The 26,471-nt window shown below is 49.4% G+C and overlaps 1 protein-coding gene, 1 non-coding gene and 1 pseudogene across 5 annotated transcripts in view; 2 read left to right on the top strand and 1 right to left on the bottom strand.

Annotated features, from left to right (window-relative positions):
* Positions 1-26,471, top strand: part of SLC25A42 (solute carrier family 25 member 42) — a 36,918-nt gene continuing 10,447 nt past the window's right edge. Inside the window, exons 1-4 of one of the 4 annotated variants that reach the window (XM_015587098.2) lie at positions 1,258-1,338; positions 19,587-19,760; positions 22,207-22,319; positions 25,672-25,777. In XM_015587098.2, coding sequence (XP_015442584.1) covers positions 22,239-22,319; positions 25,672-25,777 — 187 coding nt within the window. In that variant the 5' untranslated portion in view covers positions 1,258-1,338; positions 19,587-19,760; positions 22,207-22,238. Of the gene's footprint in view, positions 1,339-3,890; positions 4,019-19,586; positions 19,761-22,206; positions 22,320-25,671; positions 25,778-26,471 lie in introns of all 4 variants that reach the window. The other 3 variants (XM_015587102.2, XM_025044138.1, XM_006904333.3) reach the window with 3 other exon arrangements.
* On the bottom strand, positions 9,622-9,695 carry TRNAA-UGC. The gene has a single exon. It is a non-coding gene; the product is annotated as a tRNA-Ala (tRNA).
* Positions 23,415-23,531, top strand: LOC112477208 (annotated as a pseudogene).

The raw sequence follows: 26,471 nt of genomic DNA on the forward strand, positions 1-26,471 counted from the left end.
GGATGGCAGATGGCTCCCTAAACTGTTGGTATCTGTCTGCATAGAATCCCATGAATCATAGCTCACAGAGAAGCCAAGGCTCACAGGCCGGATGTGACCTGCTGCAGGTTGAAGGCTTTCACCAGAAGGTCAAGGTGGGGGCCGAGATATAAGTTCTCCCAGGGAAGAAACCCCGGAGAGGAAAGATTAATGTATAGAAATGATTGTCCCTTGAGGAAACAGACTCAAAGTGCCCAGGGTTGTGCAGTGGGTCAGTGATTGGACAGAGATTGGAACCGAGGTCTCTCAGGCCTGCAGTGGAAGTTCTCTGATACTGCCTTACCTACCTTCCAAAAAGCAAGCTGCCCACGTCCACCCACTGAAGTGCTGTGTGATGTTGGGCAAAGTGCTTGACCTCTTTGTGCTCTGGTTTCTGTAAAGGGGGCCAATGGTCGCTTTGAACTCCTGGGATTGTGGTTAGGATTCACAAAAAGCATATATTTCACAAAAGGCTTATCCGGGAGGAGGCAGAACTGGGATGCCACGGGATAGTGGGACAGAATGCTTGCACTCAGAAAAGTCAAACACTTCCAGAAAAATCACAAAGCGCGTTGAATGAGAATTTTCGTCATCACAATAACTGAACTGCAGAGGGCGAGCCTGAGTGACTTTCAGTGAGTTCGCCCTCCCCTTGTCGTTTGCAAAGGAATAGTGGGGACTGAGGGAATGAAAGATTATCTACGAGTTCTTCGGCCGTGATGTCCCAAATTCTTTCAACACAGCCTCAGGGTACCCTGCACAGGTTGTCCGAAGCCACCTCTGGCTGCCAGGTTCAGGGCCAAACTCTGCACCTTGTACGCTCCAGCTCTTCCTGGGGCGCACCGCCTACGGCCCCTGCGACTGGCCGCCAGGCCTGCCCATCTTCAGTTTCGCAGCCAATTATCGTCGCTCTCCAGGCTACTGCCTCCATTCCTTTCGCACCCGTCATGCCAGCCACCTTGGAGCCCTCTCTTGCTCCCCATCGATTGGTGGTCAGACTGCCTGTCTTCTGCCAGTGCTCCAATCCTTGCCTACCTCCAGGCCTGCACCTCCCAGCACCTCGCACCCGGCGAGACCACCTCAGGGACCAAGAGTGTCTCCCAACAGCCCGCCTCTACCCCTCAGCGATTGGTTTTAGGGGCTGCTTGTCTGCTTTATGCTCACCAATCCTTGCCGTCTCGAGCGCTGATTGGCCATCATGCAACCAATTGGAGCGCGCCAATGACCCCTCCCGCGGCTCACTCGGGGAGTGTGCGAGGCGGAGCCGTGGCGACTGGAGGCGGCGGCGGCGGCGGCGGCGACGGCGACGCGTCCCAGCCGGTGAGCGAGCGCGGGGGGCGCAGGGCGGTGCAGGCGTAGGGGGGCCAGTGCCCCTTGGACCGAACCAGAGCGAGACACGGCCCTGTCATGGGTCTCAGGGCGGAGACGGACGAGGCGGGGTTGTGACAGCAGCGTCGTAGGGGCAGAGAGAGGTTAGAGCCCCCCAGTCCCCCACACCCAGTGTCTGGTGTCCTCTGAGGGCCCTCACGGCCGGGTCTGAGCCCCTAATCGTCAGCCCACGCACATCTGACACTGCGTCCCTTCCTGTTGGCACCCCCCCCAACATACACCTGAGACTGTCCGCCTCGATCATATCCCCACATCCCCAAGATTAGGTCTGCAGCCCTACACACACCTGAGTCTGCCCCCACTGATGGCCCCCCTCACACACCGGACAGGGTGCCCCACTCATGGACACCCTCCACATCCCCTAAGACTGTCTCACCAGATGACACCGCACACCCTGAGCTGTCTCCTCCCTACAGCACTGCACTCCCGTGCCTCCACAACTGGGCCTGCATCCCCACACCGACACTTAAGCCTGTGGCCCAAACTCACATCTAGGCCTGCTGGTATCCCTTCACTTACTTTGTTCAGATCCAAGTCGGTGCTACTCTCACTGCCCTACCCTTCAGCAACTTGAGTCAGGACCCTCAGGTACTCCCCATCCCCACCTGTCCTGTGTCCCTAGCAGCGCTCCCTCTCTCACACACCACCAGTCAGTGCACCTGCCCATACTTTCTTCCACGTGCACCTGTGTTTGTGCCTCTCTCTGTAACTCTCACCCTCCCAGGTCCTTCATCTTTCCAAACCTTACTATCTCAGGATCACTGCACCCTACCCACCCACCCACCCCCCACAAAGAAAAGCCCACTCAGATGTTATCTTTTCATTTATGATGGTTCATAAAGTGATTTCTGAGTTTAGAATAATCCCATCCCAGACAAAAACGGAATAATCTCTATTTATCAGCAACAAACCTAAAGTGACTTGAGTTGGGGAGGCAGAGCCCACCCCTCCTAGAGCATTACTGACCCTTCTCTGTGGACCTGCCCCATTTTTTGCCCATCTGTTGTGCTTATCTCTGAGAGATTGGCAGAGGAAGGGACCCCCACCCTCCCTGCAGCTGTTCCTCAGGCATCATGACTAACTGAATCTGGAAAGACTGAGCTGGAAGAGTGGCCCCTGGTCGCTGCTGGAGCATGTGTCTCTGGGGAGTCAGGGAGTTAGGGGGCACTGGGGAACGGGGCTTCAACACATGGAGTGCTGCTGCTGGCAGGGTCACCTGGGAGGGAATTGCCAGGCCTCTGGCTCCCGCTCCTGTAGACCGAAGCCCTTCGCTAACCCTCCGGAGCTCCTTGGGCCCTTGAAGCCAATGAACTGAGAGTAAGGAAACACTCTTCAGAGTGAGAGAATTAATGTTACAGCCACTTAGAGCTAAACTGCAAAACTGGAGCCTGGAATAGTGCTGGGGATGATTTTTCTGGAACTTTTCAAGTTCCTCTGAGTGTGATTTGCAAATGTGCAGCACAGGAGACTGTTGGCTTTGTTGTTAAAAAAGCAATAATGTGCTATTTCCTGTATGACTTGCATAGGGCCTCTTACCCCGGTTCCTGTCTCTCCCTGCAAAGATAGTGCCAGAGGGTCATGTCACCTTTGCTTCTCCTATGGACACTGAAGCCATTGAGGTTTTCTGTCCAAATTCGAAAGGAGTCATTTAAAACAGGTGTGTGTATGTGTATGCATATATGTAGATGTTTTACAGATATGCATATATATACATTCATATATACTACACCATACACACATCTTATATATACATATGTGTGTGTATGCATATATACACATATGCAAATATTTATAGACTTTGACAAGGTAATTGATGTACATGGTAAAAAAAAAAAGTTGTAAAGGGCATACAGCAAAATAGGCAGGTCTCCCAGTACCTGCACCTCATCCCTCTCTGGAGGCATCATGGTTAATAATTTGTTTCCTTCCAGAGTAGTCTATGCCTCAGAGGGTATCCTCCGGCCCCTTTTAAATCACTGGTAAATTTGCATCAGAAATTACCCAACAGATATGTTGATTTTATACGCAGTCTCATACTGATGGCTATTTAAGTTGTCGCTCATATTTTCTTTTATAAACCGTGCTGCACTGAATAGACTCAAGCATGAGCAAATATGTAGTGAATATATGTGGGACTCCAATAGCACAGACACATCAAAACCTCCTTGACTTCTTGGAGTTTACATCCAATATAGAGACTTCTTAAGAGTGGCCAGGCTAAAGGGCATGTTCATTAAAATGGTTAATGTTCTTCCAGAGAGGTTATGTGATCAGCAGTCTCTTAGCTGTGAAGTTGGAATGTCTGTTTTCTCCACCAGTGGCCAGGATGATTTTTATCAAGTGTCTTGTCTCTCTAATCTGATAGGTGAAAAACAGCCCACGTCATCCTCTTGAATGTTGCTTCCATGCTTCCTGTCCATCTCTTAGGGATTCTGGTTTATGTGGTGGTGATTAAATGTTAGATTTCTGTTTCTCTTCCACAGTCAGACTAAAGTTCAATCCAAGAATTATTTGAGTCCTTCCTCTGCAAAACTCTGAAGGAAACCTTGGATTTGGAGGAGGTGGATCACCCAGAGTCCTGGGAGGGCATGTCCTGAGATATTGGTTCCAGGTATCTTAACAAGAACAATTGACTGGAAGAACTGTTTAATGATTGCTAATTTTTTTTTTTCTACTTGGAATCAGCAAAAGAACGAGGTGAAGGATGAGATAGAAATCAGATGTTAAATCTATTTGGGAATCTGTTTCCGGATTTTCTCAGTGGTTGGCAATTTCTCATTATTGGCACCAGATACAGGGCAATATCAGTCTGAGGTTAGACTGTCGGGTCATCTTATTTTTTGTTCTTTTCTATTTTGGCAGTTAGACATTAGAGGAATACTGCGATGATCAGAACTATTAGCTTGTTTGAGTGTTATTACTACATAACAAAAAATAAATAATGTTCACATGAAAAGAACCAAAGTAGAAGGAATAATGAAACTAACACCCAGCTCAAGAATTAAAGCACTGCCCCTGGCAGCTCCTCCCTGGTCACTGTGCTATTTTTAAAATACACTTGTCAACATTTGTTTTCTTCATTGAGTACCTTTTGCTGCAGCTGAGTAGTTAAATTCTAGGAGTCTCAACAAAGTTCAGCAGAAGCCAGGTTTTCTGCTGAAGCTCTGCCAACAGAGTGCCCTTGAGGTCCACAGAGGAGAGCAGTGACCTCAGAGATAGGGACAGGTCACTAGCCAAGGGACAGGTCAACACTGGGAGGTTTGGTCTCAGACTCCTGCCATGTTAGTTTCCTGGAGCAGCTGTAACAATTACCACAAACTGGGTGGCTTAAAACAACAGACATTTATTCTGTCATAGTTTTATGGAGGCCAGAGGCCAAAATCAAGGCAAATGCTATAGACTGAAAATTTGTGTCCCCCCCTTAAAATTTATATGTTGAAACCTAATCCCCAATGTGATGGAATCAGGAGGTGGGGCCTTCGGGAGGTGATTAGGTCATAAGGGTAGAGCCCTCACAAATGGGATTGATGCCCTTATAAAAGATACTCCAGAGAGTGCTTTAGACCAGTGGTCCCCAACCTTTTTGGCACCGGTGCTCCTGTGAGAGCCTGATGATCTGAGGTGGAGCTGATGCAGTGATGCTAGCTCTGAGAAGTGGCTGCCAATACAGATGACACTTCGCTTGCTTGCCCACTGCTCTCCTCCTGCTCTACAGCCCTGTTCTTAACAGGCCACGGACCGGCACCAGTCCATGGCCCGGGGGTTGGGGACCTCTACTTTAGATCCTTCTACCATGTGAGGACAGGTGAGAAGACAGCCACTAGCTATCAGATCTTAGACTTCCACCCTCCAGCACTGTGAGAAATACATTATGTAGTTTATAAGCCCCCCCTTCTGTTACATCAGCCCTGAACAGACTAGGACAGCAGGCTTAGTTCCTACCAGTGGCCTGAGGGAGAATCTGTCTCAAGCCTCTCTACTGGCTTCTGGTGGCTGCTAGCAACCCTTGGGTTCCTTGGCTTATAGCTCTATCACCCTGATCTCTGCCGCCTTTTCCACATGGTGTGTCTATGTCTTCTACTAAGGACACTAGTCATTGGATTTAGGGCTCACCCTAAATCTAGGATGATCTCATCTCAATATCCTTAACCAATTACATCTACAAAGACCCTATTTCCAAATAAAGTCACCTTCTATGGTTCTGGGTGGACATGTACTTTGAGGGACCCCATTTAAACCCTTATAGCTGTGAAACCAGCATTCCCATCAGGATGTTATTTGAGAAAGTGCTTGTTCAGCTGCCTCTGCTGTTTTGAACAAGAGGCTGGCAGGGTTGGAGCACATTTCCTGGATCCTCCAGATGGCCTATATGGGCAGCCCCAGTGGGTACCTTTGATCACCTGCCTTCCTGCCCTTAGATAGAGGTCTCTGCCCAGAACTAGCAAGGACCTGGACAAGTGAACGAGTACATTTCAATTTTGCTCTTTGACGCCTCTTGGCAAGTGCTTACTGGGCTGTGAACTTGGTCCTAGGTCCTCCCAGTTTTACAGAAGGGAGACCAAGGCTTGAGAGGGTCTTTGCCCAAAGATATACAAGGAGATCATGTGGGAGCTGAGACAGATGTAGGTCAGTCTGAATCCAAACAAGTTGCTGTAGCATCATGCTTTTAGTTGCTGTTAGACATGGATGTTTATAAACCATCCCGGAACACTGCCATCAGTACGGCCTCCAGGAGTGGAACAAACTCCAAACCTCATTCTACAATCCATAAATATCTGTGTTCCAGGGCCAGGGACAGGTGCAGGGGAAGCAGAACTACTGGGGCTTAGAAAGGTAGAAAATGTGGATATAGATCAGAACCTCACCAAGTGATTGGTGCACTGTAATTGATTGGTCCTGACCAGAAGCTGGGGTGCTAATTCAGGGGTCTAGGAAGGCTCCCTGAGATCTGAAGCCATCAAGGAGTTCACTCAATGGTGAAGTGTAAGCAGATGGAACAAGTGAGCCTGGATATGTGGGACCCAAGAGAAGGCCAAGGGCCTGGGGAGCCAGATAGGGTCCTGAGAGGGACCTTGTCCATGGTGCTGGTGAGAGACACAGCAGAGGAGAGGGCTCATGTTGAGGTTGCTATGGGCTGGTGAGGTCAGCAGACCTGGGCTCAGAGCTTCTGATGGCCTGTGCTTTCTCGACTGTGAAATGGGGACCTGGACAAGAGACCAGCCTTGCGGTGGGTTTCAAGGCTTCTATAATAAAATGTGCCCCCGCAGAGCTCCTGACAGATGTCAGAGCCATTGCTTCCTCTCCATGTTCTATGCTTTTGCCATGGAATCAGTTGGAAAAGTGACTATGTACATTTCAATTAAGTATTAGTTATAGCCAGGTCTGCTGTATTTGTCAGCACAGCATGTCTCCCCCTTATCTTGCCTAAAGGGCAGTTTCCTGAGCCTCACTCTGGTGGCTCTGACTTAAGTCTGGGGTGGGCACTTAGGAGTCTTGCACAAGTGTCCCCAGAGATTCTGAGACACAGGGCTGGGGAAATATGTGAGACCCTCTCTTATGATTGGCAGGTCCCTGTGGCTTTGAGAGAGAAGGGGACAGGGTGGCACTCCTGTCTGGGGACCAGTGCTCAGTTCTTTTGGAGGCCCTGGCATGGGGGGTATGGGCTGAATGGAAAGATCTGGGAACTTGGGAGGCCTGCTCAGACTAGGTGGTGGTAGGTGGGCTCCCTCCCTGCCCTGTCTGACTCCTTATTAGGCAGAAAAATACTTACCAACACCTGTGATCCACTTGAGCAGCACCAGCATGGGAAGATAGTGACAGATGAGGAAACTGAGGCCCAGCGGGGTTTAGTGACACATCCAAAGTCACCTGCGGGACCCCGTCTTCCCACAACAGCATTGTCGTGTGGCAGGAAGCTCACAGATGCTCCTGCTTGGGAAATGAGGCAGGGATTGAGGAAGATAGATAGCAAAAGCACCTGTCTGTAGGCATATGCCTCTGCCTCCTTGCTAGGCATAGACACTGAGTGTGACCCAGGCCTTTGCCTTCTTGGGACCCCCAGCCTAGCAGGGGAGACAAATGAAAAGTGGCCCCTGCCAGCGCAGCAGAGAACCATGGAGTGTTCAGTTAAGGGCAGAACAGCTCACTCTAGAGAGGTGAAGCCAAGACATTTAGGATTGGCTTTGAAGGATGCAAAGGAGTTTGCCAGGCACGAAAGGAGTGCAGCCAAAGCAGAACTTGGCGTGTCCAGGGAATTAATTCACTCATCCAGAAAATAATTGAGTAGGTGTGAGTGTCATGCTGGGCTCCATGTGGTGAGAACACAAGGCTTTTGGGATTTGGACATTACACAAGTGCTTTCTCAGTATTGTTGAGTTGCCTCAGTTTTAGGTTACTCCAAGTGCAGTTGGCGACAGGTGCGGCAGCACTGTCTGCAAGGACCGAGGACAGTGACTAACCATAGAATGTTCTGGATCTTTCAGGACATGGATGCCTGTTTGTCTAACCCGTAGGGACTGCAGCATAGGTTGCAGTGACCAGCGTTTGTGTGAAAGGCATACACAGAAGCGAATGCAGCAGGGAGAACTGCACAGCCACTGGCTGGGTCAGGGTTAATGGAGCAGCCGTTATGTAAGGCGCTCTGCTCTCATAGGCGGAAGTTAAAGCCCATTAACTGGAAAAGGGGAAGGACTTATCAACAGTCAGATAGAATGTTAATTGGCTTCCATTTACCAAGCCATTAAGCTATCTGTTCTGTGGCTGCTTGTAAACTCCGTCAACCTAAAAACTGCCCCTGTTTGTGCAAATATGTCCCAAGGCCTTGTAGTGCTCCCACCACACATTGGCATGAATGGTGGCCCTGGGCAAGGAGCTTCCAAGGGAGTTAGGCGCGAGTGTGTGTGCATGTGTGAGTGCATGTGTGTGCTTCTGTGTGTCTGCATGGGTGTATTAGGACAGCCATGCACAAGGAGCAGCTGCAGTATGGGGCTCACAAGCTGGGCTCCCTAAGATCCCATGACCCCTGGTTCACAGTTTCCAGACAACTCTGTTCAGTAAGTTATATCACAAAAGGGGCCGCCCAACCCCACTTCACTTTGGTTTTTTGTTTGATGAGTGGAAAGAACAGAAATACAGTGTGAAACAGGAACGTTTGTTGATGGGGGCTGGTCTGTGAATGCTACCCACAGATGAGGGGGTAGCCCCACTGCACCTGGCCCCTGGTTCCCACCCCTAGCACTAGCAGAGACACACCTGAATCCCAATTCATGGTGCTTGTTAAAGGTGCCTCTGCAGAGCATGCTGAGGCTCGGCCCACTGGGTTGGAAGTGCAGCAAGGGCTGGAGGAGGGTAAGGGAAATAGACCGGTAGGGGCTCTGGGAGGTGTAGGGATGGAAACATCCAACACTGGCTGAACTGGAAAAGGGGCTTCATGAGCTCCGGGGTGGAAAGGTCTGGGTTCTTCCCACAAGTTCCAGACAGGACATCCCCAGTCTGCAGACATTGCCTCCCCCTCCTGGCCTTGGCCCTGAATTGCTGCCCTTGGGCCAACCCACTTTCCCTTCCCTGGGAAAGAGGATTGTTCTGGCCCAGGGACACCCCTTCCCCCCGCCCCCCGCCGCACCCTTCCCCATCCCTCCCCTCCCCCCTCTCAGAAATTTCCGCCTTTGAGTCCAGTGCCCCAAACGTAGGTGTGTGAGCTCATGACCTGGTCAGGGTCCCCAGGTCACCCTGGAGTCAAGGGGAGAGTCAGCCCCCCTTCTCCGAGGTGACAGAGGGTGGAGGGCATGGCTGCGCAGGGTGCTATCTCCAGAAGGCGGCGGACATCCACTATGAGTATGTCCCACCTTCCAGCTTAAACGCCTCCAGACTTTTAGTCGTTGCCAAAATCATCAGTACGTGTTCTCCACAGGTGAAGAGGAAGCTGAGTGATATCAAGTGGAGCACATTGTCCCTCTGGTGCCATTAGAGTCCCCTGGGAGTTAGGAACACAGTGCTCAGGGTCAGTGGGCCTGGAAGGGCCTGGGCAGTTCTGGGTGTCTTATTTTTTTTTTTCCCCTCTTTAATACCCCCCTTACTTCCACCCCTGACCCATGGATGTTGCTGTCTCCCCTTAAGAACTGGGTCTCTGAAGGTGGGTCGTCCCCTCCTACACGCTTGCAGCGTGCACCCGGGTCTTGGTGCACTTGGGGTCTGGCGCACCTGGGATTTGGTCCGTGGCTCCACCTGGGGCATGAACCCAGAACCTTCTGCGTGCAAAGCAGACGTGCTAACCACTACACTATGGAGCCACCCCTGGGTGTCTTATTTTTACCTGCTTAAATTTTCTTTATTGTGGTGTAATTTTCATACAGTAATGTGAATAACTCCTGAGTGCACAGCTCAAGGAATTTTTACACATGCATCCATGCATGTAACCAGACCAAGATACAGGGCATTTTAAACCCACAGCTGACTCTTCCACGCCCCCTCCCTATCATACCCACCAAATGTAACCCTGTTCTAATCTTTATCACCACAGATGAGTTTTATCTGTGCTTGGAATTTTTAAAATTGTGATAAAATATATTAAATCTACCATCTTAACCATTTTAAGGTGCACAGTTCAGTAGCATTAAGCATATTCACATTGTAAAACCATCATCACTGTCCATCTCTAGGACTTTTTCATCTTGCAAACAAACTGTCCCCATTAAACACTAACTCTCCATTCCCACACACCCAGGCCCCGGTACCCACCCATCTACTTTCTGTCTCATTGATTCAGACTCTTCTAGAGACATCATAGGTGGAATCATACAGTATTGTCTTTTTATAACTGGCTTATTTCATTTAGCAAAATGTCCTCAAGGTTCATGTTGTGGCATTGGTTAGGATTTCTTACCTTTTAAGGTTGAATAACATTCCACTGTGTGTCCTGGACCACATTGTATTACATACTGTGCATGGATTTCAGTTAGGGTCATTTGGCACCGTCTTTTGTGTCTGGCTTCTTTCAGTCAGTGTGATTTCAACATTCATCCATACTGCAGCATGAATCCGTGCTTCATTCCTTATCATGGCTGAGTAATATTCCATTGTATGAGTGGGCCTCATTTTGCTTATCTGTTTAACCATTGACGAACATTTGTGCGTTTCCACCTTTTGGCAATTGTACCTATGGTTTTTTGGCACTGCCGTGAACCTGGATTGCAGGGATTTGTTAGAACAAATCGATTTGGGCATGGGCCTGGCAGTGAGAGTAGTTGAGAAGCTTGTAGACTGCTTTGCAAAGTGGCTGCCTCATCTACATTCCCTGTGTGTGAAGACTCTGGGTTCTCTGGGCAGATTTAGGTAGACATTGGCAGGATGAGTCAGAAGAACTTGGTCCTGTGTTGGGCTCCCTCACTCCACGTAGTGCCACAAGGCCCAGGAGCTTGTGAAGGGCTGTCATCTGGTGAAGGGCAAAGCCAGCCTTGACTCTGTGACTCTGTCTTCTCAATTATGCAAGGAGGTTATGCAAGGAGGTTATGCAAGGAGATGCTTCCTTGACAGGTGACTAGGGAGAGGTCAGGGTGTGGCTTTCCACCAAGAGGAACGACTGGATCCAAAAGGAGCCACAGGAATGGTTATTATAACTCACCCAGTAGGGTGATGAAGCAGAGGTGAGTGGGTGAGGGAAGCGACACCCATATAGGACCCACATAGGTGGTTTTCGGGGTGTTTTTAATTAAACTTAGGTGCTTTGTATATTTGTGCTCATACCCTTTCTCGTGGTGTGATGGGACCAGGTGGTACCAGAAGTCCTGATAACCTCTTCTCATTTGGGAAGCTTCAGGTGGGAGTGGGCAAAGACTACATAGTCCTTATAGGGACATGGGTAAGAATGCTGCTGAGGTTAGAGCCTTCAAACAGGGGCCTCGCCTCCTGGAAAATGGCCCCACCAGCCCCAGGTCTCAGCAGAACTTGGGCAGGCTTCCTTCCATGAAACCCCACCCTCTCACCTGAGTGACTCTGTAGGTGTCCTCTCTGGGCCTCTCTGCCTCTGCGTACCCCTCCCCCACTGCAGCTCAGAGTGACCCTTACCTCCCTCAACTCACACTCTCTCCTCTCTATCTGGCTAGTTCCTGCCTCGGGTCTTTTGCACATCCTGTCTCACTGCCTGGAATGCAGCACCTGCCAAACCTCCCACCTGTTCCCAGTTTACTGGGGCCTCAGCTCCAACACCGCCCCTCAAAGAGGCTGGCCCAGCCACCTGGTCTTGAGTCTCGGCCCCCATCACTCAGTCGTCTCCCTGTTTGCCGCCTTCATAGATTGAGTTGCTGCATAAGGACAAGCACTGCATCTGTTCACTGCTGTGCTCCCAGGGCCAGCAGGGTCTACTCTAGAGACTGAATGACCATCCTCCTTGGGCAGTGGTTGGGCTTGAGCAATACTGGCTCCTCACTGTCTTATGTTGACCTGGAATTGACCTCCCTGTGACTCCACCAAGCTATCCACAAAGCTCCCGCTCCCATGAGCTGTTTCCTTATGACAGCCTGTGTGAGTATCCTGTGGCTGCTGTAACAGACTGCCACACACCTACAAGCTGAGAGCAACATAGGTTTATATCTTTCATTTCTAGAGGCCAGAATCTAAAATAAGTGTGCAGGGCCATGCTCCTCCTGGAGACTCCAGGAAACAGTTTGTGTCTTGCCGTCTCCAGCTTCTAGAGGCGCCTCCATGCTCCAGCCCATGGCCCTTCCTCCACCTTCAAGGCCAGCATTTCAGCATCTTCACATGTCTCTAGAATCTGCCTCCAGTGTCACATCTCCTCTGACCCTTCTGCTTCCCTCTCATGAGACCTTGCAATGACATTGAGGCTATCCTGATAATCCAGGAGTTTCCCCATCTCAGGATCCTTAACTTGATCACAATCATAGAAGCCCCTTTGCCATGTAAAGTAGCATGTTCACAGGTTCCGGTGGGTTAGGACAGACAGCTTTGGGGCCCATTATTTAGCCCATCACAGCCCTTTAAATATTGGACCATAGTAGTCCTTATGGTTCCACCTCTCCAGGACCATCTCCTTCAGTGTCAGTATAAGAGGATTCCAGGACCTTCAGTCCCTGCTCATGGGCCTCTCAACCTGGCACCATTCCCCCTGTCTGGGGTCCTCTTACCAGGAGTAAAGGAGTAAGTTCCCCTCAGTGCCCACTGCCCAGGTTCTGGCCCTGGGTGCCCCTCAGAAGACTGGACAGTCTCAGGAGGTGGGGAAGCACAGTGAGCTTTGGAGTGCCTGCCACACCCCTGTGCCTGCATGGTCTTGCTTCTGTCTACACAATCAAGTTTTGGGCCTACGGGCTCACACTGACATCTGCCCCTTAGGCTCACCCAGATCAGCTCCGGCAGCTGCTAGGATATTTTGGCTTTGCCAATGCCGTTGGTGGACCTGAGTGTGGCCAGACCCTTGCTTCTGCCTCCCCTGCACTGTAGTTCCTTTAGGTTAAAGAGAATTGTTCAGGATGAAATGGTGTTGAGGTTACCTGGGTGCCAGGCTCTGTAGAGAAGGACATGACCATGGCCTTGGAGCTTGGGTTTTTTGTGTCAACGTTAGGGTTCACTCGGCCCTTGGTCTGGTCAAGCTTCTCCATGTCTCACTGGCAAAGTGAAGAGATAAGCCAGCAACATTCTAGTTGTTAGAGGTGTGGTTATTACTACAGTGGTCTCAGGCAAGGACTGTGCTACCTCGGCCTCCCCATCTGTGAAGCAGCCCCAACACTCCTTGGTTAAGGCTGGCTGGAGCAGAGAACACAGGGGCAAAGGGATATAATGAACAATAGCTGCCATTGTGTAGAGCAGGGGTCCCCAACCCCTGGGCTGCAGACCATTGCTAGTCTGTGGCCTTTTAGGAACTGGGCCACACAGCGGGAGGTGAGTGGCAGGCAAGCAAGCATAGCTTCATCTGTATTTACAGCTGCTCTGCAGCGCTAGCATTACCGCCTTAGCTCCACCTCAGATCATCAGGCATTAGATTCTCAAAGCACCGGTCCCTGGTGCCAAAAAAGTTGGGGACTGCTGGTGTAGAGCATCTGTCTTCACCCCATTCTCACCCATATGCAGAGCCAAAGGCAGGCCCCAGAGAAGGCCTTGGCCTGAGACCTCGCACCTGCTGACTTTCCATACACACAACCTGTTCCAAGGAGAGGGATCAAGGTGCACCTGCCAAGAAGAGCAGTGGTCACCCCACAAACCACACAGCGCGAATCCCTCACACAGGGCTCCCATGGATGCTTGCGCCCTTCCCCAGCCTATGACACTGAGCTCTTGGCTCAGAGATGTAGACTGGAGAGAGAAGAGCCAGGTCACTGGGCCAACCCCTTGATAGCCACAGACATCTGAAATGTGTTTCTGTGAAAGTTTTAGCACGTCCCAGAAGCTTCTGGGTTTCTCAAGGCATTTTCTTTTTCAGCTTTTTGTTTCAAAATAATTTTTGAAACAAAGTATCCCTATATACCCTTTACCCCGCTGCCCCCAATGTTAGCACCTGTGCCACCACAATAGTTATCTGAACCAGAAAATTCTCATTGATGCAACACCCTGAACTCAGCTCCAGACTGAATTCGAATTTCCCCAGATTTGTCCTAATGCTCCCATTCTGGTCCAGGCTCACACGCTGCGCTTAGTCCTCTGTCTCCTTAGTTTCTTCTGATCTATGATGGTTCCTTGGTCTTTCCTTGACCTTCACAGTTTGCTGAGAACTGCTCAGTCATTTGCAGAGTGTCCCTCAGTGTGGTCTGTCCAAGATTAGAGTGAAGCAACGAGTGCGTTTTTGGCAGGCATCCCACAGAAGCGGTGCTGCGTCCTTCCTGTGTAGCTGCTCCCACCCCCCGTACCCCAGAGCTTGCTAGTGCCAGGAGGCCAGCTGCCACCACTGCACTTGGCAGAGACTCAAGGCAGGCAGGGGAGAGGGGACTTTATGGTAGGGAAGGCCCAGAGTCCCCACTGGACACTACTGGTGTGGAGAAGCCTATGTGATTGGTCAGGAGGTATATTTGGCATTCTCTGGTTGGTCCTAATTTGGAAGCAGGAGCAAAGAAGTAGTCACCAACTTTTAAACTGATTGCTGCAGGAATTGTGGTGTGTTCCTTGGGGGCCAGTCAGTTCCACCATCATTCATGGTCTGGCCTTTGTCCCTGTGTGTATTGTCTTTCTTACCTGAAAGGTAAGGTTTGTTTTACTTTATTTTATTTTTGCATTTTTATTGAGGTATAATTGACATGTAACATTAGTTTCAGGTGTACAACATGATTTGATGTTTGTGTATATTGCAAAATGATCACCACAATAGGTCTAGTAAACATTCCTCACCACACAGTTACAGTTTTTTTTTTTTTTTGCTAAAGGTATTTTTAAGGAAAAATCCCAAACCCTCCCAACCCTTAACATAAATCCTCACAAGGCACCTGAAACCATACAGGTGGCTCACTTCAGAAGTCCCTCAGCTTCCACTCTGAATTGAGGAATGTGCAGTCTGACTTTAAAACAGTCTCTTCTGGAGGGAGAGCCACAGAGCAGTGCTGTACATTATAATCCCAGGACTTACTTATTTTATAAGTGGAAGTTTTTGCCTTTTGACCCCCTTCACCCATTTCACCCTTTCCCCTAACCCACTCTCACCTCTGGCAGCCACCAGTGTATTCTCTATCTATAAGCTTCGTTTATTTATGAGCTTTATTATGAGGTTTATTTATGGTTTATTTATCTGTGAGCTTGGTGTTTTGTTTAGATTCCACATATAAGTGAGATCATACAGTATTTGCATTTCTCTGATTTAGGTTCATCCATGTAATCACAAATGGCAAAATATCCTCCTTTTTATGACTGAATAATATGCAGTTGAGTATATGTACAACATTTTAAAAAATCTATTCATCTATCCATGGACATCTAAATTGCTTTCACGTCTTGACTATTATAAATAATGCTGCAATGAACATGGAGGTGCAGATATCTTTTTGAGTTAGTGTCTTGTTTCCTTCAGGTAAATACCCAGAAGTGGAATTACTGGGTCATCTAGTATTCTATTTTTAATTTTTTAAGGAACCTCCAGACTGCTTTCCACAGTGGCTGCACCAGTTTACAATCCCACCAACAGTAAACGAGGGTTTCCTTTTCTCCACATCCTTATCAACACTTGTTCTTTTCCTTTTGATATTAGCTATTCTAACAAGTCTGAGGTGATTGTCAAACTGTGGTTTTGATATTTTTTGTTGAGGTATAATCAACTGATATGGATTTGCATTTCCCTGGTGATTAGTGATGTTGAGCACCTTCTCACATGCCTGTTAACTATTCGTATGTCTTCTTTGGGAAAATGTCTATTCAGATCCTCTGCCCATTTTTAAATCAGATTTTTATGTGTGTGTGTGTTGAGTTGTATGAGTTAAAGATTGTTTTTTAGGAACAAACATTTACATCTGGCCTAATCTAATGTTTTACCTCCCCGCACCCAGATACTATTTTGTATAAATACATCTTTGGGCTTATGAATGACTTATGTTTTGAGAAGGCCAAGTGTGGATTTTGAAACAAAACCAAAGGTCTGTCTTCTCCCCTAAAATGATGCCTACAAGATACCATCCGGGTTTTGCCTCTTCCTAAAAGTTCTGGCCAGGTGTGCAATTGCTTGTCAAAGAACAACAGTGTCACCTTGAGTAACTGGCAACTGGCTGCCCCATCTTACTCTTGCCCCCAGGGCCAGGCTTTGATTTACTTCTCCCCCTTGAGCTCCTGAACCTCAGAAAACACAGGACACTCATGACCCCAGAAAGCATCTTTCTGCTGTGACCAGAGACCCAAGGGCAACTCTTGGGCGCAGTTCTCCCCCAATTCTGCAGCTGCACCCCCATTCTAGGGTTCATTTCTTGCTTTTTTTCTTCTAACTTAAATTCACCTAAAGCAGAGGTCCCTAACCCCCAGGCCTCAAACCGGTACCAGTCCATGGCCTGGTAGGAACTGGGCCATACATCAGGAGGTGAGCTGCAGGCGAGGAAGTATTTGCGGCCACTCCTCAGCGCTAGTGTCACCACCTCTGCTCCACCTCAGATTATCAGGCATTAGATTCTCATGGGAGCACCGGTCCCTGGTACCAAAAAGGTTGGGGACTGCTGACCTAAAGGACATTTTATATTACTACCTTAAAAAGAAATTGAGATTTAATTCTGAGGTTAGAACTTAAAATGTGTATATGTGTTTGTGTGTACACATAAATTTATATATAATATAAAATATGTGATGTTAAAAAACAATACAACTGAGTAAGTTTTAAAGATCTTATTGGCTTTATTCAGTGATTCATAAATCAGGCAGCGTCCTATCTAACAGACAGAAAGGGAGCTCTATGGAGCTATACAAAGTGAAAGACTTAAAAAGGCAGAAGGAACAAGACAAGGAGGTTAAATTGCCAAGAGTCGATTGTTTGTGGCAAGGTCATCTTCGGTTAGGGGACAGCAGGGGTGTCAGGCAGATGACCTCACGAGTGCTGACTGGGTAATCCCAGATTGACTAGTTTAAGATTCTACTCCTGGAAGAGGCTGAAACTACAAGTTAGATATTAAGTCTCAGTTTGGTGATTTGGGGCTTGGCACGAGTGACTCCATTTTGGGCCTGTTGTCTCTTTTTTAACAAAGAAATAACAAAGAATCACAGCCTATAATACAGTGGTTTGAGTTTGCTGGTTGACATTCTTATTCATAAAATCAATTTAATTGGTTGTGATCAATTTTATTAAAATTAAATGGGAGGGGAAATGGCAGAACAGATTGCACTTAAAAAGAGCTATTTTTTACTTCCTGAAACTTTTGTTTTCCTTAGGGCATGCATGCATGAGTATATGTGAATATAAGTGAGTGTATGATGTAAAATATTTCTTAGTGTAGGTAATAGTTAAAAAGATTTCTTAAAGAACTGGTTAGCTAATAAACATGAAAAATTTTTTAAAAGAAAGAAATTTGGTATTACTAGCAACAATGGAAGAAACAAGGTACAACAGAAACAAAAGAATATGAAGAAAATTTCTCATCCAATTGCCTACCCTGGTACAGAGCCCTTGGCTCTTGCTCCAGAGAGAGGGAGGGCAGAGGTGGTGCGGGAACTGCAGGAAGTTGAGACAGGAGCAGGCAGCTCTGGCACGTGGGTCGTGTGTGTCAGCTGGGGCCACCCACCTTGCTCTGGGCCTCATCCTAGGCCACTTGGGCCATTGGTTACCATTTGACTGATGATGAGCTCTAGACTGCACCCAGGGAGCCCATGTTCTTGGGCCCAGCCTGAAGGGCTGGGTGCAGAGAAGTCCCAGCCAGGGTGTCCCCTCATCAATGGCAGAGGGGACCTAATGACTGTCTTAAGCAGGGAGGTGGGGCCTCTCTGGGGTAGGCATGCATGAATTCAGAATCGTGGCAATTTGGGGGAAGGGGTCAGTGAAGAGCATGGAGGGGATCCCTGAGCACTGTGGGAGGGGTTCTGACCAGGGAGAGGAGCTGGGGGTGGGGGTGGGGGGTAGCCATACAGGGGTTGTGTCCTCTCTCTTACTAGTGAGTAGGTAAGTGGGGGAAGGAGAAATGCCAACTGCAGGAGAGTCTACACATCAAAAGTCAAATCTGGATTGGGCAGATGCGTGAAAAAGAGGAAGGCATTAAGAAGTACAAATTGCCAGTTATAAAAACAGTCACGGGGATATAAAATATAGCATAGGTAATATAGTCAGTAATATTGTAATAACTATGTATGGTGTAAGATGGGTACTAGATTTATCGAGGGGAATCACTTCGTAAGTTTTATAAATGTCTAATCACCATATTGTACACCTGAAACTAATATAACTTATGTAAACTGTGGGGGAAAAAAGGTCAGGTCCCCTCCCACCTCGGCCCCTCCCTTGTCTAGCAAGTTCTCATCACTATTGACAGTGTAGTAGAAACACGTGGTCTGCTTCTGGTCTTCACATCTGGGCAGCCTCTCACTTGGATCCAGGTAGGCTCGCCCATCAGTAACAAGCTAGCGGCATTCTCTTGTAAGGAAGGACACAAGGCACATATTCCTCCCATTTTTCTGCCCCCTTTCATTGGGACCAGCAGCTGGTGGTGGCCTTACCAACACTCAAATCTTCATGCTCATTTCTTGGGGACACAGCACACATTCTAAGGCAAAGAGGTGCCACCTCCCTCCATACCCACCACTATCTCATAACACAGTTGCATTACTGCCCCATGCATGGAGACAGCCTCTTACTAAGGTGAAACCTGCCTTTCCCATCATAATCGCAGCTAGGCACCTGTCATATGTTTAAGTTATTTCTTTTGTTCTGGTGACCTGCCTTTTTCTCTGCCTTTTTTGTGTTTGTGTCTTGCTTTTTTTTTTTTTTTTTAACTGCTTTGAAAGAGCAAAGAGCTCTTTATCTTTTAGAGAAATTAGCCTTTGGCCTGAGGAACAAAATCTTGAGACCCTACCCCCTCACCCTCCACTCCCCTACCCCTGCAATCCCCCAGGGCAAGAATGTTTCCTTTATTCTCTAATCCTGGGGAACTGCCAGGGGCACTGGGTGCGACTGTCAAGCTGAGACTGCCTGTTCTGCTGGGGTGGCACCCCCCCCCTCAGGTTCTCCCCTAAAAAGGGCCCTGGCGTATTTTCCAGTGGTTGCCACAACAAATCATCACACACTGGATGACTTAAAACAACAGAAATTTATCCTCACAGTTTTGGAGGTCAGAAGTCTGAAATTATGGTGTGTGTGGCCCACTCCCTCCAGAGGCCCTAGGAGAGGGAGAATCTTTCCTTGTCTCGTCCAGCTTCTGGTGGCCCCAGGCATTCCTTGGCTGGTGAGGGCACCACACCAGTTTCTGCCTCTGTCTTCACAGGGCCTTCTCCCTGTCTGTGTCTCCTTTTCCCTCTGTCTCTTATCAGATCACTTGTCCTTGAATTTAGGGCCCACCCTAAATCCACGATGCTCTCATACGGAGGGAGATCCTTACCTTAATTACATTTGCAAAGACACTTGACCAAATAACATCACATTCACAGGTTCTGGGTGGACATGTTGTTTGGGGGCCACCATTCAACCCCCTGCAGGCCTTCCCTGTGGCCTGCCTCGACACTCTGTCACCTGCAGTGATACGTTCTTATAGGTCTACACCAGTTTGGTGACTCTCTGTCCATTTCCACCATAGCTGTTTCCAGGGCAGGCCCTTGTATGTTCCAGTGGGCTCCATGAGCAGCCCGAGATCCGAGCCTGTGAGCACCTACCTGCTTGGGGAAACTGTTCATCACGAAGCTGAGACCTGGGGAGCTTGGAGCAAGAACAGAGGGAGGGAATTCATCCATCAGCACCTCACACACTGCAGGTACATAAAGGGCTGGATCCTCTCTCAAGAAGGTGGTTCTGCGGAATGTGTTCACATTTAACATGCCCACCACAAGAATCGGCACCATCTATGCCCAGATGCCAGGGCAATTCCCAGGGTCCAGAATGTTGCGGTGGCTTGAGCTGCAGCTGGAGGTGCTGGGGGTGGGGGCGACACAGTCTCAGTGCATCCCACAGGCTGACACCTTAGCAGTTGGCTTGAAACCACTACTAAGGGCCTGGTTTCTGTCTGAACAGTTTCAGATTTACAGAAAAACTACAAAGGCAACACAGCCCCTCCACCTCACACACCCAGTTTCTTCCATTTTAATGTTAATCTTACATTAGTATGGTACATTTGTCACAAACTAATGAACTAATTGTTAACCTAAAAATGAAAAGCCAAGATGAGAAACAACAGCATTTATTCGAGATCTAAAAGAATAGCTATTGGGGAAGCACTGATTTAGGCAGAAGTCCAAATAGGGTTCTGACTAGGAGACAAAGGCAATGGGTATTTATGAGAAGAGGAAGGGGAACAATTAGATCAGTAGAAGAGAGGCATTTCTATTGGTGCAGATGAGCTAAAACAGTGACACTAACTCTAAACAATGTTTTTAATTTTCAGTCTGGTAGTCATCAATCTGCTTTCTTGTTATCTGTGCAAACAGTAAAGCAAATACAATGTTACTTTAGGCCCAGTCCAAGGATTATTTTGCCCTGATTTAACCTTCCAAAATTTGAGGCATCAGGCACACAAGGCAGTTCGTCTGTGTTGGCAGCTCCGGCTCAATTTTAAGTGAGTCCTTCCACTCCCTTCTCCCACCCCCCCACCCCCAAATACTGATGCGTTATTATTAACTAAAGCTATGGGATATTTAGATTTCCTGTTTTCCCCACTGTCCTTTTTCTGTCCCAGGATCTCACACATTTAGTCATCATGTTGCCTTAGTGTAATATAGGCTTCTGGGCTGAGCAATTTCTCAGACTTTCTTGGTTTGATGACCTTGACAGTTTTGAGAACTGATGAGGTGTTTTGTAGGATACTCTCAGTTGGGATTTGTGGTGTTTTTCTCATTATTGGACTGGGATGACGGGTGTGGGATGGGGGACTACAGAAGTGAAGCACCCTTCTCAGTACATTGTGACCATGGCACATGCCATCAACCCGACTTATCACTGTGATGTTGACCTTTATCACTTGGCTGTGGTGTCTGTCAGGAATCTCCTCTGTAAAGCTTTTCTCTCCCCACTTCTTGTGCTATCCCCCTTGGAAGTAAGTCACTATGTACAACTCACACCTAAGGGCCAGGAGTCCCGCTCCCCCTCCTCAAAGGCAGAGCATCTGCACGAATTATTTGGGATTCCTCTGATGGGAGAGTTGTCTCTTCTCCTCCACTTATTTATTCAGTCATTCGTTTATATTAGTGTGGACGTATGGATATTTCAGTCTTTGGATTACAATCCAGTACTGCTTTATCAATTTTGTTGTTCCCAGCTTTGCCCACTGGGAAGTTGTTGACCCAGCTCCTGTGTCCCTTGGTTTTGGTTTTTCCCTGGCACCTCAGGGTGCTCTAGGCTCATCCCTACGTTTCTTGCTCTGTCCTGGAAGCAGTTGTTTCTCCAGAGCCAGGGCCTGTTTTGAGAAGGAAACAGCAACAGGGCCCACAGAGCGGAATCCTGCTTGTGCTTTCTAGAACATTCCACACCGGCACTGATGTGGGCTGCCTGGGAAGACCCGGAGAGCAGGAGGAGCGCTCATGGCCTTCTCAGGGAACACCTGAATCATTTGCATCATTTTAAAGTGTGAGAACCAAGACCTCAAAGGACACTGGTGTGCGGTGTCATCTCAGTGACATCTGTCCTTCACCCTTTCTTCCTCCTGGTCCCCTCACTGCAATTTGCTGAGCTTTGCATGCGCTTCCACTTGGAGGATAAATGTAGGTTTCCAGTGACAGATCATCAGGTATTAGGGCCCTTTGCTGTAAGTTCGGCTGCAAAGAGCAGGCAGCCACACAGTAGGAAAAAGATTAATTTTCTAAACATGTTTCTGTGGACAGGTCTAAGCTGACTTGAGCCCAGTGGTCATTTGGCTCTGGGCAGGTGGGGCCCTCTGGCCTCCATGCCTCATAGCCTACCATGTCTCCGCCTATTGCTGTGTGACTTTTTTGGGGGTGGCTTAACCTCTCTGAGCCCATCCACCCAGTTGGTACTAAGTTAAAATAACCTATTTGTGACAATCAAAAAGGTTTTTGTAAACAATTAAGCCATCAGCGCAGGAGACTGGCATCTGGATGCTGGTGCAGTGTCCTTCCCTTGCAGGGAGACAGATTCCAAGTTACGAAAACCATACCAGCTCAGGCAGTTTTGGCTTCAGGTGACAAGGGGATGAGGCAAGTGGGGAAGGTCCCTTCTCACCAGGTCTTGTGTCCCCTCTTGCTCCCCAGGACCGGGTCTCCGCCATCCCCAGCAGCCTGGAATGGGTAATGGTGTTAAGGAAGGCGCGGTGCGATTGCGTGAGGATGCTGAGGCCATCCTGCCCGCACCTGTCTCCTCAAAGGCAAGTACCCGGCATCCCCATGAGCATTCTCATGGGTCCCTCTCCTGTGTGTGTGCACCTGTCACAGGTCACTCCCCACATACACTGGAGTGGGGCTGCATCAGTGTGAGGCTATGGCGGAGAGGCACTGACCACCCCATTTTTGATGTGAATCCAGCCACTGACCACCTTGCAAGAAGCCAAAACCTCACCCAAATTGGCTAGAAAGTCAGAAGATGTCCTTGAGCCCCTTTTCTCGCTCAGATTTACAAACAGGAAAGAATCGGTAAACTCAGGGTTGGTTGAGATCGAGGGCCCAAATGGTGGAGTTTGCTCTCAGCTCTGGAGTTCATCTCTGATTCCACCCTTGGATTGAAGAACAGCTATATTCCGTCTTAAAGAAATTGGATTAGCCCCATCCTTGTTCACCGAGAAGCCAAGAAGAGTAGAACAGTAGAAGTTCTCCTAGCCAAACCTGAAACACAGACTGACCCAGCCCTACAAGGAAACTCCTCCTAGCTCCCAGGGCCTGGCTCAGGTGCCCTTGGGCAGTTCTCAGAGTCCACAGGCTCAAAGGCTGAAGTGTTGTCATTGTCCCAACTCTCCTGACTGTTCCCAAATTCTGAGTCGCCCTGAGGAGTACCAGGCAGGTGGGAGGACTAGTTTCTGGGTCAGTGTGTGGGGCACCGTCACCAAGCCATGTGAGGCAATGAGGGCCAAGCCTACAGCAAGCACTGTTTCTCCCAGTTTAGTGAACTTCCCAGCAGAGCATGAGGGAGACGCTGCCGCTCTGCCACCTGGATGGATCCTGGCAAAAGGCCCGTGCCCGTCGTATACCCGGGCACCCAGCACCAGTCTTCCTCCTTACTGGCCACACACGCAACATCCATCTTGGTCTGCTTGGCCAGCCTAATGCAGAAGCTCACCCTACAAATTGCATTTCTTTGGTTAAGAAGCCCAGCGTCTTCTTGTGGCATTCGCGGCCATGTAGAGCCTCTGTAATGGCCCGTCACCTCTCTGTCGGTGCGCTGCCTCGCACTTCATTTGCAGGCTCCCTCCATGCAATAGACATGGACATGCTAATCACCTGGTGATGCCTGTGCTGAGCTCTCCAAAGAATAAAGCACCATACCTGAACAAACCCAATCCCATCTGATCTCGGAAGCTAAGCAGGATCGGGCCTGGTTAGTACTTGGATGGGAGACCACCTGGGAAGACCAGGTGCTGTAGGCACAAAAAATAAATAAAAAAATAAGGTATTGTAAGCTGACAAGGTCCTTGCAATCTGTGAGGTCAACCAAGGGTTGCCTCACCTAAAAAAAAAGAAAAGAAAACGAAGAATAAAGTGCCATAGTCATTTAAGAGCTACTGAAATCATGGGCTGGAGGCAGCAGCAGCAGCCTCTTCTGCTGAGCCGGGAAGTGGGCCCACAGCAAGTCCCAGAGCCCACCCCAAGGGCAGGGACTAAGGATATGTGTGTTCCAGATGCACAGAGCTGGCCTTGGGACTGTAAGAACTGCAGACTGCACAAGGACACAAGACTGCGGAAGGACACAGAAAGGACGTACCGGCTTTCCCTCCAATGCCAGCAGGCACATAGGCTGTCGTGGGGTGTTTCCTCTGCTCACAGCGGGCATAAGCAATCTCTCATGGGTTCACAGAGAAGAAGCCGAGGCAGGAGGCTCATGCCAGGAGCACCAGGGAGACTTCCAGCATCTGATGTCCACACCTCTCAAAGCCGATGGGACCAGATGACCAGAGCCTTGCTGCATGACCCGGAAAAGGCGGGGGTCCCCAGTGACAGGCCCGTGTGAAGCAATGAGCAGATCGAACCCCATAGTGAAGCTTGGCCTCAGAAACATGGGAGGGAAAACACCGCTGTGAAATTTTTCTATTAGGAGTGGGCTAGGCAGGCGAAGGGGCTGCTGGGATGGTACGGGAAAGGGGCTGGAGCCCTACGGGACGGGAGCCGGATTGCAGGATACAAGATCCCTGGGAGCACTTGGGACACTCTGGAGAGGATCTGGGAGTGGGACCTAGACCAAGAAACCAGAGAGGCTATCTGGTCACTGCAGTCAGGACAGAGCCCAGACTCAGGCCAGGAGTGTGGACAGATTCAGTTCCCAGCCCTCCATCACTGGGCCACCCACTGATCTGAGCAAACTCAGGGGCCCTGGGCCCTACCACATCCACTCAGACCCAGGCTGCCAGTTGTACCCCCCCAAATGCCCTCACAGCCTCCCCCGGTCACAGTTTCTGCTATCTCCATCTTGATTTCTGCAGGAGCCACCTCTTCTCTGGTTACAGTGAAAATGGCCCGTCCACCTTCCATGCTTCTCCATGTCTATTTGGGTAAAAGCCAGCCTACTTGCGGGGGCCCCCCACCCAAATGGGTGACTGTGTGCCTTTGAAGATTTAGTTCATGTCTTGCTCTCTCCATAGACTGATGGCCCATGGGGGATGGGGGGCTCCTACATACCGCCACCCTGCACTGCATGTCTCCAGGCCCCTCGGGGCTCCTGGTCCGTGTGGGACTTCATGGATTCCTGGGACCACTGAACGACCTGCCCCTCGCCATCCTTGCTCATTGCAGATCGAGGAGAGATGGGGCGCCTCTGGTCCAAGACATTCCAGAGTGCTCCCCATAGCTGCTTGTGAGAGTCAGCTGGAAGTATGGAGATTCCAACCCAATGAGACTGCTCAGGGCTCAGATGGACATGCGAGGGAAAGAAGGAAAGAAGGCTGTGCACGGGGGGCTTGAGGAAGTTTAAGAAGACGGAGAAAGTGCTGGCCCCGAGGCTGGCCATGGGGGCATGTGATGCAGGTCAGCCACCGTCACCATTATCCTCGTTTGGGCACTGGACCCTGAAGTCCTGACAGAAAGATGTGGAAAGGGGACACCCCAACAGGGTCTGCCTGCCTGACACCCCGTGCCAGCCTCCCCAAGCACAAAGGCCTCATGACTTTGCCTGAGACATTGCAGTGCGCGTGAGAGTCCAGCACACAGGTGGATGGAACCAAGGCCTGCACGTGGGAAGGGTCAGGGGTGCCTCGTGTTTGGAGTCAGTCCCATTGTGGCTGCCTTCAAGAACACAGAACCTCACGGGCTGGCCCAGACAATACGTCACCTCTCACATGGATGGTCTCTGTCACCTGGGAGGTTTTCACTGTGTCCTGTGAAGATTCTGGCCCCTGGACCCACCACTGCTCTCTCAGGGCCTCAACACTCAAACCACTGTGCATCTCTTGGCCCTAGACCAGCGAAGGGGGGTTGGAGGGGTGGGGAGAAGTATTCCTCTTGGTGCCATCCCCAGCAGAGCAGACCCCTCCTATACCTCTCCGACGACAGACCGTATTTGTGTGTTTCTTGCAGAGCGATCACAGGCAAGTTCTCAGCTCCCTCCTGTCCGGGGCCCTGGCTGGCGCTCTTGCCAAAACGGCAGTAGCGCCCCTGGACCGAACTAAAATCATCTTCCAAGGTAAATGCTGTCTGTCCATCTGTCCTGTGCAGTAGAGTTGCTTCCAGGCAGTCACCCTCCTCCTCCACAGAGCCGCAAACTACACTGCAAATTGGTTTCTTAAATGACTCCTAAATCCACTAGAAACCCTACTAGTGTCCTGTGGTGATTGTCACACAGTACCGCACACCATGCGGCTTAGAACAGGAATTTACTTTGTCACAGTTAAGAGGACAGAAGTCTGAAATCAAGGTGCTGGCAGGGTGGTTCCTTCTGGAGGCTCTAGGAGAAGAGCCTTCCTGCCTTTTCCAGCTCTAGGTGTCCTTGGCTTGTGGCCACATCACCCCAATCTCTGCCTTCCCTCAATGCCTGTGTCCTTTCCTCTTCTTATAAAGACACCCCTCATTACATTAGGGCTGACCCCACCCCAGTACTACCTCGGTTTAATTTAATGACATCTTCAAAGACCCTGTTTCCAATTAAGGTAAGTCACAGGGACTAGGGATGAAGACATGGACATGTCTTTTGGGGGGCACAGTTCAAGAAACCAGCTCCCTCTCTCCTCAGGGTTAAGCAGGCACAGGGTTCCTTGAAGACGAGGCCTTTCCATCCTGCAGACAGTGACTGCGCATGCTTGGTGCTGGACAGGAGGATGCTCACAACCTGTGACCCCTGCCTCTCTGCCGTTTGGGAGGAGAGGCCCTCCCCAATTCCT

The sequence above is a fragment of the Pteropus alecto genome, unplaced genomic scaffold, assembly GCF_000325575.1.
Source record: "Pteropus alecto unplaced genomic scaffold, ASM32557v1 scaffold160, whole genome shotgun sequence".
In the NCBI taxonomy this organism is placed as follows: domain Eukaryota; kingdom Metazoa; phylum Chordata; class Mammalia; order Chiroptera; family Pteropodidae; genus Pteropus; species Pteropus alecto.